We start from the raw sequence: 10,527 nt of genomic DNA, 5'->3' as shown, positions 1-10,527 counted from the left end.
AATATATATATATATAAATTATATATATATTAGATTAGTAACCCATGAGAGTGTTTTTAGCTGGTGGAAACTTCTCTCCAAATGTAATGCTTTTGGAATCATGGTGGGATTAATGGAAGTTTATCAGAGTTCAGTGGTATTTGTATCTAGTAGTTTTTAGGGAGAAAAAAAATAATGGAAGAGAAAAGTGATATGATGTTTTAGGGACAATCTAACTATTGGTATGGGTATTTATACCAATTGGTATTGGTATGTATATTATCAACTACTACCTATTATGTTATTTTAAAGGCTAATTTCAATAGGAATATATAAATCAGGATACTGGAATATCAAAAAGAAGTATCTAATTTTTAAAAATATACCATGAATCTTATTATTTTTCATGGATCCCAACTCAAATGAAAAAGAACTAAAATACTTAAATGACATAAAAGTAAGAGATCATGGCAAAATGAAAGTCCAGTATAACAAATAATCAAATCATTGTTGAAACCTCTCTTCACTTCTCGTAGTTGTTAGCAATACTATATTGATTTATTTATTTTAGTTTTACTCTTTCTTTACAATCTTGCAGTAGAAGTGCTAACAAGCCACAGAGTGATCCAAAAGTGAACAGCAAAAAGAAAAAGAGGAATTTAGAAATGAGTTTTTCAATTACTAGATAAGTAAGTGATGAGTGTACGTTTCAAATAGACTTGCAAACTGAAAAAAAAATTTGTGATTCCTCAAATTTGTTTTATCAGCCTACTTCTTCTGCAGAGCCTAAGAGAGGCCTAGCCAGCTCTGTGGGTTTTTTTCCCCTTAGCATTTCCTTCTGTATTATGCTTTGAATGGGGTTATTGACAAATGTATGAAGCCCATGGGCTACATGCTTTTACTGCTAGATGCTTTTATTATTTTGGCACCTTAAAACTGAGATTTTTATGATCCACTGCACAATTGCATTTGTAACAAAGGAAAAGCAAGGACTTAGAACCTTGATGCCACAGGAAACCCTAAGGAAACTTTAGAATTATATATTTTTAAATTATAATCATTTAAAGGCAAGATTATTGACCTTATTTTGAAAAATTAGGAAAAGGAAGGGCATTTCATGGAACCTTTTTAATTTTATCCATTCTTTTTCTTCTATAAGAAAGTTCATATTGGGCTGATTCATTATCTGGAGAAAGGAGTTGTTTACATAGTTCTTCAGAATTACTCATCTGACTTCTTAGGCCTTTGAGGTGTGTCTTTAGAATTTTATCTCCATTTGAATGGAGATACTAATATTTTAGTTAGATTAGTAACCCATGAGAGTGTTTTTAGCTGATTTACATCCAATGTTATTTCTTCTTAAAATTTTGTAATGTCCTGGCTCATGGCTGTTCCCACAGTAGGTGTAAATATGAAGACCAAGACCACATCTATCAGAAAATTCAGCTTTGGGTCTTATGAAGGAATTCTCTTTGGAATTCAGTGGTTTTACTACACAGGTGGATTTGTGTTAGAAAACACATTAGAAAGAGGAGCATAAAACTCTTAGTTTTTAATCTCCAGGAAAGCATGTAGGAGAAAACGATTATTGTTTCACCTATGCAAATATAGATTCTTTTACTTTCGTTTTACACATTCAGTATAAAAGCTCATATAAAAAAAAAAAAATGGAGTCTTCATTTGGATTTCTAAAAATGAAATTGGGTACCTGAATAAGTTTGGTAGCAAGCATAAAAATATTAGCACCTCAGCAGTAAATGCTAGTTTCTCCTCTCATGAACCCCACTGTTCTGTTTCTAAATGCTTGAAAATGTGTTCTCTTCCTGGATAGTGTATCAGAGGATGCTTATCAAAATATTGCATGTCTCCTCTTTCCTTTTTGTTGGCTTCTTCATCTCACTATAAGATCATTGCCGATACCATTTTTTATTTGCGTTGCCCAATATCTTTGCCCAATGCGCATAACCAAAGCCTGTCAATAAATGTGTTGAACGAATGATTGAAGTCTCTTCCAACCCTGCGATCACATGAGAATTTGGGTTTTTAAGTGTGTATTTCAAAGTTCTTCATGTCAGTTTTTCTGTTTAAGGCAGAATTGCCTGTTATCAGTCATTACTTTTAGTATGAACTTAAAACATTTTTCCCCTAGGAGTTCTAAGCCAAAATGTGAGTCACTGTATTCTTTTTAAGAACTTGCTATAAATTTCATTTGTTCTAAGTGCTGAGGGCGGCCAGTTTTATCATAAGCATTATTTTGATTCTTACATATAATTAATCTTGTAAGTTGGCTTTGATCTCTTAAAAGGGTAACATTATCAGCCACCATGCTCCTCTTTCATGTTCAGTAAGTTGCTTATTAGCCTTCTAGTGTGGTGAAGTGGTATGTTTTAGAGCCAAATTTTGCCAGAATTAAATCCAGTAGAATAGAATGACAATAAAAAGTTTCTGAAAAAAGTTCAGTCTTCCTTTATGGTTCTTTATTTTTTGTATATTATTCCAGGTATATGAAATAGTTAATAATTCAGATTCAGAAATTATACATACTTATAATCTACAAACTGGATACAAGTACAGTTTTTTGTTGAATTTGCTCTTTCTCTTAGATCCACTTCTGAATTATGTCCCCAGCACCAGAAATGCTTAGTGAAGGGGAAAAGAAACATATCACTCAAAGAGCCTGGCAGGAGAAGGAAGGAAATCAACATATCTTGAACATTTCCTATGTGTGAGATACCTTGCTAGGGCAAGTGTTATCTCACCAGCAATCTCATCATAGTTCTTCTTTACATATGAATAAAACTGAGAGACGCTGGTTAAGTGATTTGCCCAAGGTCAGTTATATAGCAAGGGACAGAATGAGATTTGTCTCCAAGCAACGCTCTGGGTGTGGCAAGATGAAACTGCTCACTTTTAGTTGATCACATTTTTGAGATTACCATTGTGAAAACAACAGTCTCCACGTTCCTAACTTTCTCTGATTTTTAGACTTATTTAGTTTGTAATTTAGGTTCAAAGCTCTCTCTAGCTTTGACCGGTTAGGGTGTTGAATCCCTGCATTATTTCTTAACAGAAGGTTTCATTCTTTTCTGCCTTGGTGATAGGAATTTCCTCAGGCCATTCAAGAACCACAGGAGCTTAGTTCAAATCTCGGATTTTATAAAAATTAAAGAGATAAATCACATGTGAAAACACAATGTAAATCATAAAGCATGATTAAATTATGAACTATTTTTTGATTTATTGAACAGATAGTGTGTTCATAAGACACAAAGTTTAAACTTAAAACATACAGGCGTACATAATTATAGGTAACATATTTTTTATAAATTTCATGTTAGACTTCACAAATGAAATATCTGGTTATACTTTTATTTAAATTTATCTATCTAGTTTGAGTTTGGGATTATAAAACTCACTCTCACTATATATATGTAAAAAGACAATTACTTTCAAACTTGGAAACAATTAGTGTAGTTTTACAAATGGATGTCAGTGTTAGAAATTTAAGGAGGCGATTATCCAAATTATGGGAGCCACTTAAAAGTAAAGTGTCTCTCCTGGAATTTAATGATGTACAATGATAGCGTGTTGAGCTTTGTAATTTGTTTTTGCCACATACTCGTGTGATCTGGTATACAGTAGGACCACCCTTTTCACAGGGACTCAGCCACCAATTAGGATAGAAAATGTTCTTGACACAACTTATTTGTTTTAACTTTAGGCAGCCTGGTTTAGGGAAATGGCCCTACTTTATTTTATTGACTACAAACTAGTCAAACATTCTGCTGGCAAGTTTTAAATGTATCATGATAGCTTTCGAATATGCCATGCCTCAGCTTTAGGAATATGATTTAAGAAGGAATACTAAAATAAGAAAAAATAAGTACACAGATAAAACATATCTCATACTCATTACCCTCAAACAGACCCTTTACTGCCGTATTTGTCTGAAAAAAAAGTGAGTTCAGAAAGGACTAAATGGCATCCTTTCTGTTGGTTGGAATTGTTTTTCCCTGCAGTTGAACTTCAGGAAGGCACAAGCATGCGGAAGTCAAATATGCACATATATCTCAAACTACTTCTTTTCTACTTTTTATCATGAAATAAGTCTATTAAAAATTCATTTATCATAATGACGAAGTAGATTATTTTCTTTAGACTGTTAGGTGCCTATTTGGTGGTGAGATCCTTTTTTTGGTCTTGAAATATTGTCCACTCTTATTCCTCATACTTTAGAGAGGATCATCCTTTAGAAAAGAGAAATGAATATGAAACCGAGTGTTAGTTTAAGCTGGAAGGGTTTCAAAGTTCGGCCAGTGTTTAATGGTGTACTTTGATAATACTATCCAGTTACAGAACAGCACTCTCTTGATAGTAAGGACTCAAGCTAATAAGCAGGGACACCTTCTAAAAAGAGCAGAGTAACAAACTGTTCTTTGTACAAAATACACTTTGACCCATAAACTGAAAATAGTAGAGAGAATTAATAGCAGCATGAAAATTTCCAGTAAAACTTGTTTGAGGTTTAGGTTGAGGAGAAGTGGCTTATAGTAGATAGGAGTGACTAAATTACTTAGTTAAAAAAAAAACAAAACAAAAAAAACTAAAATTATAATTTTACAGTTAAAATTTTTTTTCTAAAATAGGAAAGATAAGAAGGAAGTGACCAGAGAATCTGACAGGAAAATAAAGAAGGGTGATAAATTGAAGAGAAGCCCTGGGAAATCAGAAAAGATTTAATAGGTAGAAATGAGATATCAAAATTTACATTTACAATCTTTAGTTTGTTGGTTATTCACTTGAGAATGGGTTAAAAAAAAATGACTGAGAAAAGTAGCCATCCAAAAATCATAGAAATGTTTTCTTCCCTTTGGGAGAGCAAGAAAATATATTGTAATTTGTTAACATCCCTTTTGCAGGGAGGAGGAGGGGGACAGATGATTTAAAAGGGGAAAGTTCTTTCTCTCTCTTGATTCATATTAAGAATAGGAAATAAATCTTCAAACTATTTTAAAAGGATATTTAAGACTCCTATGACTGTTGGGAAATGATCCTTACCAAACAAGCAGTATGATATAGTGCAGTGGTTCTCAGTCAAAGGGATTATGCCCCCCAGGGGACACTTGGCAATATCTGGAGACATTTTTGATTGTTTGACTTGGGAGGTGCTACTGGCATCTAGTGGGATAGGTCAGGGATGCTGCTAAACTTCCCACAATGCACAGGATAGCCTCTCCAAACAGAGAATTATCCTGCTGATTTTAATAGTGCCAAGGGTGAGAAACCCTGGCATAGCGGGAAAAGCATGGCTCTGGAATCAGACAGAAATGTCTGAATCCCAACTCTACTCCTTATCAGCTATGTGACCTTGAGCATATATATAATGCTATATCAAAAATATGTGAATGTATTTTGGCCGAATGAATAAATTAATTCCCTCAAGTCTCAATTTCTTCATCTATAAAATGGGAATGGTAACACTCACCTCATGAATGAATAAAATGAATAAGTGAATGAGATGGTTTTTAGGATTAGAAATTAAGTATAGAAAGAGCACCCAGCACAGTGCCTGATACAAGTGAGCATTCAGGAAATAGTAGGTAAAGTAATGCCGACAATGGTAAATTAAAATGAAGCCAGAGGGTTCTTTAACATCGCCAGAAAGTTTGCCTTCCGTGAACCTGGTTACCTGAGTTCTGTTCCCCAACCCAATTCAGGTTACACGGCAGATCCATGAGCATGAGCAGGAGAACGAGTTGCGGGAACAGATGTCAGGTTATAAGCGGATGCGGCGCCAGCACCAGAAGCAGCTGATCGCCCTGGAGAACAAGCTGAAGGCTGAGATGGACGAGCACCGCCTCAAGCTACAGAAGGAGGTGGAGACGCATGCCAACAACTCGTCCATCGAGCTGGAGAAGCTGGCCAAGAAGCAAGTGGCTATCATAGAAAAGGAGGTCAGTATGTGCACACATGCCTCGGTGCCACAGCCAAGCCAAGCTTGCTCCCGTCAGTGGCATCACGTTAGCAGGAGGGGTGTGATTTTGGGGGATGAAGGAATAGTGCTGCTTGGGTAGAGGGGGTGGTGTGGAGCTACTTGAAATCGTCATTAAAAGGTAAAATAGTAACTAAAGGTATATATTGCATTCTAGTCTATTCAAATATATTCCAAGCCATCAGTCCTTTGATGGGGGGTCTGGGTAAAATAAAAAGAAATAAAATGCTTCTATCCTACAAAAACTTGCACAATTCAGGTCTGTTACTGTGTCTACCACACCCAGTCCTCTTCAAAGGAAACCTGTTCTGCACACAGTCCCTTTTAGCTGTGGTAATCCTTGTTTACAGCTGATTGGACAGCGGATGGCACCTGACCAATGGCAGCAAGTAATTAATCCAGCTTTCGTTTGCATCTTCTAGGGTACATCTCTCTTCCCCATCCAGATTCTAAACTGATTTTAAAAACAGACAAGAGGGTCAGACAGATAGTCAAAATATCACCTTTATTACTGATAAGTGTTAGATGGGAGAAGTTATTTATGTCTGAAGGAAAATGGGCCTAATAATAGTGAATAAAATTAAGCAGACCTGCCTACCCAGGTACTAGCAGTGCTAAACTTGTCACCTTCCCTGCCACCACCACCGCCCTCCCACCCTTAAGGCTTACATAGTGTGGAAAAGCAGGGGTAAACATGTGCTCCCTGGGGATAGAGTGACTGGGGACAAGGTGCCAGGGGTGTTTCAGTAATTAAGCATGTGAGCGCACTCTCTCTCCCTCTCCCTCTCTCTCTCTCCTTCTCTCCCTTTATCCCTTAAACTTGTCACCTTCCCTGCCACCACCACCGCCCTCCCACCCTTAAGGCTTACATAGTGTGGAAAAGCAGGGGTAAACATGTGCTCCCTGGGGATAGAGTGACTGGGGACAAGGTGCCAGGGGTGTTTCAGTAATTAAGCATGTGAGCGCACTCTCTCTCCCTCTCCCTCTCTCTCTCTCCCTCTCCCCCTTTATCCCCCTCCCCCTCTCTCCCTCCTTGCCTGGAGAATATGAGTAGCTGAATTCTGTGTAAAGAACAATTCATCCAAGATCGTATTTGTTTTTTTTATCAGGCAAAGGTAGCCGCAGCAGATGAGAAGAAGTTCCAGCAGCAGATCTTGGCCCAGCAGAAGAAAGATTTGACAACTTTCTTAGAAAGTCAGAAGAAGCAGTATAAGATTTGTAAGGAAAAAATAAAAGAGGTAAGAGTACCAATAATTATAGTCACCAAGTTACCATTAGAATTATTGGAACTTAAAATTGATTCATCTTATATTGTGATCAATTTGTAGTCCATAAGCCATTGATTATCAAACTCAACTTTAGAATCACCTGAAATGTTTATTAAAACAGATTGCTAACCCACCCTTATATTTTCTTGATTCAATGGGTCTGGGGTGGAGTTTGAAATATGCATTCCTAACAAGTTCCCAGACGATGCTGGTGGTTTAGTCTAGGTACCATACTTCAGAAATCATTTGGTCTAACTTTAAACCATTCTGGCCTACTTCTACTTTATTCTCCACACTTCAGCCAGAGTGATCTTTTCAAACTATAAATCTAGTCATATCACCTCATGATTTTAACATTTATTGGCTTCGCATGGCTCTTAAGATAGATCAAAATACTAGAAGTCCTTTTGTGGCCTGCTGCCAGCCTCCCCTACAGTCTCACCTCACACCAGTATTTTCCCCCTACCTGCTTACCCCACCCCTAACTCTTTGCTGCCCCTGCCACGATGGTCACCTTTTGGTTCCTCAAATATATCAAGCTCTGCCCTTCTCCAGGGTCTTTGCTCATATTGTTTCTTCCACCAGGATGCTCTCCCCAATCCTCACCCCAAATCCCTCCTTGACCGCAGTTCTGCTGTTAATTCCTACTCCTCCTCCTCATAAGATTTAGGATGGTTTATTACCACCTTAACTTAAATTTACTAGCTAGTAAGCGATTTAAGCAGAGACCATGACATTTTTTTGTGTGCCCATGACTATATCCCTATGTCTGGTATGTGTGCATATTTGATAAATGAACGATCGATTCTTGAATGTTTGTTGAAAACCACTAGTGGCTCCAGAGTCCTCCCGAGTTTGATATGAACACGCAAATTTCTTCAGTTCTCCTTTTACCTGTACTTACAGGTGAATTGCCTACTGTTCCATAGACTTTCCTTCTCTTTAGATCTAAGATTTCTTACTTGTAGACTACTAGCATATTAAGATTTAATAGAATTTAATGAGACATTGCTCTAGTATATGAAATCATTCACTTGAGCTCATATGCTAAGTTAATAATATGAAACTTAGCAAGGTTCCTCTCCAATTCTTTTTTCAGTTAGGAAGTGAAAGCAAGTGGTTTGAGGTGGGCCTCGGGATCTTTTGCCCTGCCCAGATGAGCCACTGGTAATTGTTGGGCCTGAGAAATTTGTATTTAATCCACATTGCCTAAATGGGAAGACTCTCTACCACCATGTAAGGCTGAGAGAACCAGGCTGTAGAGAGAAATCGCCCAGCTAAAAAGGTTCACATTCTCTCTGTTTTCTCTTAGTTTTTGCTTGAGCCTAATTATTATGTCATCATGGAAAGATGTTTTTGGATCACAGAGATAACCTTGATTTTTCAATAAGAAATTTTGAAATTTTCTCAGCTACAAATATATTCTTATTCCTAACTCCATGTGTTTACTTTTGCTCTGGAGGCCATTCTTTATGACTGCAGCCACCATTCTGAGCTTTTGTAATACAACGGCATTGGAGATTGCATGAACTCCACCTTTAGAAAATTCTCCCACAGAACAGCATTCAAGAGTCCCCACTCAGCCTTTAGGCATAAGGCTATTTTTGGTTCACCGTACTCAGATTTATGAGTCCAGGTGACTATAGGCCTACACTTATAAGTCTTTCAACACGCTCATGAAGGAAAACAAGCCTAAACCCAATTTGAGATATCCTCAAATAAGCCTTTCTGTGCAAAGCTAATATTACTCCATATAAAGTAAAGCTTAGGTCAAACTGTTTAAAGTGACATGTATATTTAGATACTGATATACTTGAAGGTATTGTCCTTGGGATGATAAAACAATCTCCATTATCCCCACTTTTGATAGATAACAGAGGTGTGGGAAATAAAGAATGAGGGATGGTCCAGAAAAAAATTTATTCTTGATTTTAGAGTGAATTTTTATGATCATATTTGAATTTGGGCGTGCAGTGCAGTGGTACATACCAAGGTGAGTAGCGAAGGCCTCAAGAAACGAGTCAGCCAGCCTTTCTGTTGAAATCCCCGCTCACATCATGCTGGAAACAGCTCTTGCTCTTGTTGATTCTAATATTTCCCCTAAAACAGGAAAGTTAAAATTTGATTTACAAGGACTTCTTGACTAAGTACAAAAATAATCTAAATAATGTGTGATGCCCACTTCACAAAACATTAAATAGCATAGGCGTTAGCAGTTAAAAGAGATTTGAACTGAGTAGTTAACCAAATATTATAGGTCAAACTTGTCCATAGGAACAATATGAACAAAGAGTACACTGTACTTTCTCTAAAAGGGGTCATCTTACTTTCCTTACAAATGAACATCTTCTTAACTGTTCTGATTCACTGCTTTCTTTCCTTTACCCATAAGGGCTGGAATAACTATGAATTTTGTGCTTTTGAAATATAAGTTTTTGTTTACCCTCTGGTCCCAAATGAATAATGTTTTTTTCCTGAAATTCAAATGAGTGACATTTGCAGTGTTACCTCCTGTCTTTGAAATCTATCTGCCTCTGTTGGTCTTTTCATCACCCTCTTTGTCCAAGCTACCATCTTCTCTCACCTGGACCATTGCACTAGCCTCCTGGCTGTCTCCATGGACACACTCTTGCCTTCTTCATTCTGTTCTCCACATGGGAGCCAGAGTCATCTCTTTGAAATGCATCTCATTATGACACCCTCCCCAACACACACATATAATATCTACTTCTTCTATGCCAAAGGTCAGTGTCCTGTTCTCTAAGGCCTCTACCAGTCCTGTCTATCTGTCCAGCCTCATTTCATGCGACACTGCACAACACTCTGGCCTTTCAGTCCTTGACTATAACGTGTTTCAGTTAACCCAACCTACAGATTTTGCACATGCTGTTCCCTCTACCCAGAGTATTCTTCCCTCTCCTTTTTGACTGGTTCACACCTACAATTTTTCAAATTTCAGCTTAGTTATTACTAGGTTTAATATTTTCTATTAAACTTCCTTGTAGAACCAAGTATTCACCTTCATTGCAGTTATCACAGTAATTTTTCAGTTCATTTCTATGGTTCTTTGATTAATTTTTTTATTGTAGACTGTAAAGCCTCATGAGGGTAAAAATCATGTTCTTTTGTTCACCATTATATCCTTATATCTTACACAGTGCCTGTCACATAAGAACTCGGTAAATGTGTATCAATTGAATAAGTGAACAAGTAATTTCTGAGAGTGAGAAGCCAGAGTGAGAGGCCACACGGAAACAAGTCTCCCTCTCACTTAATATTCAATTAATC

The 10,527-nt window shown here is 37.1% G+C and overlaps 1 protein-coding gene across 2 annotated transcripts in view; it reads left to right on the top strand.

The window, feature by feature from the left end:
* The window catches only part of TAOK3 (TAO kinase 3), a 143,872-nt gene that overhangs the window by 115,936 nt on the left and 17,409 nt on the right, over positions 1-10,527 (top strand). For both annotated transcript variants that reach the window (XM_025044496.1, XM_006908598.3), the window contains 2 exons: positions 5,697-5,933; positions 7,081-7,209. In XM_025044496.1, the coding sequence (XP_024900264.1) occupies positions 5,697-5,933; positions 7,081-7,209 (366 nt within the window). The remainder of the gene's footprint in view (positions 1-5,696; positions 5,934-7,080; positions 7,210-10,527) is intronic.

Source organism: Pteropus alecto, unplaced genomic scaffold (genome assembly GCF_000325575.1).
Source record: "Pteropus alecto unplaced genomic scaffold, ASM32557v1 scaffold113, whole genome shotgun sequence".
Lineage (NCBI taxonomy): Eukaryota > Metazoa > Chordata > Mammalia > Chiroptera > Pteropodidae > Pteropus > Pteropus alecto.
Note: the sequence above shows the minus strand (reverse complement) of the source record. Positions and strands in the feature narration are given on the sequence as shown.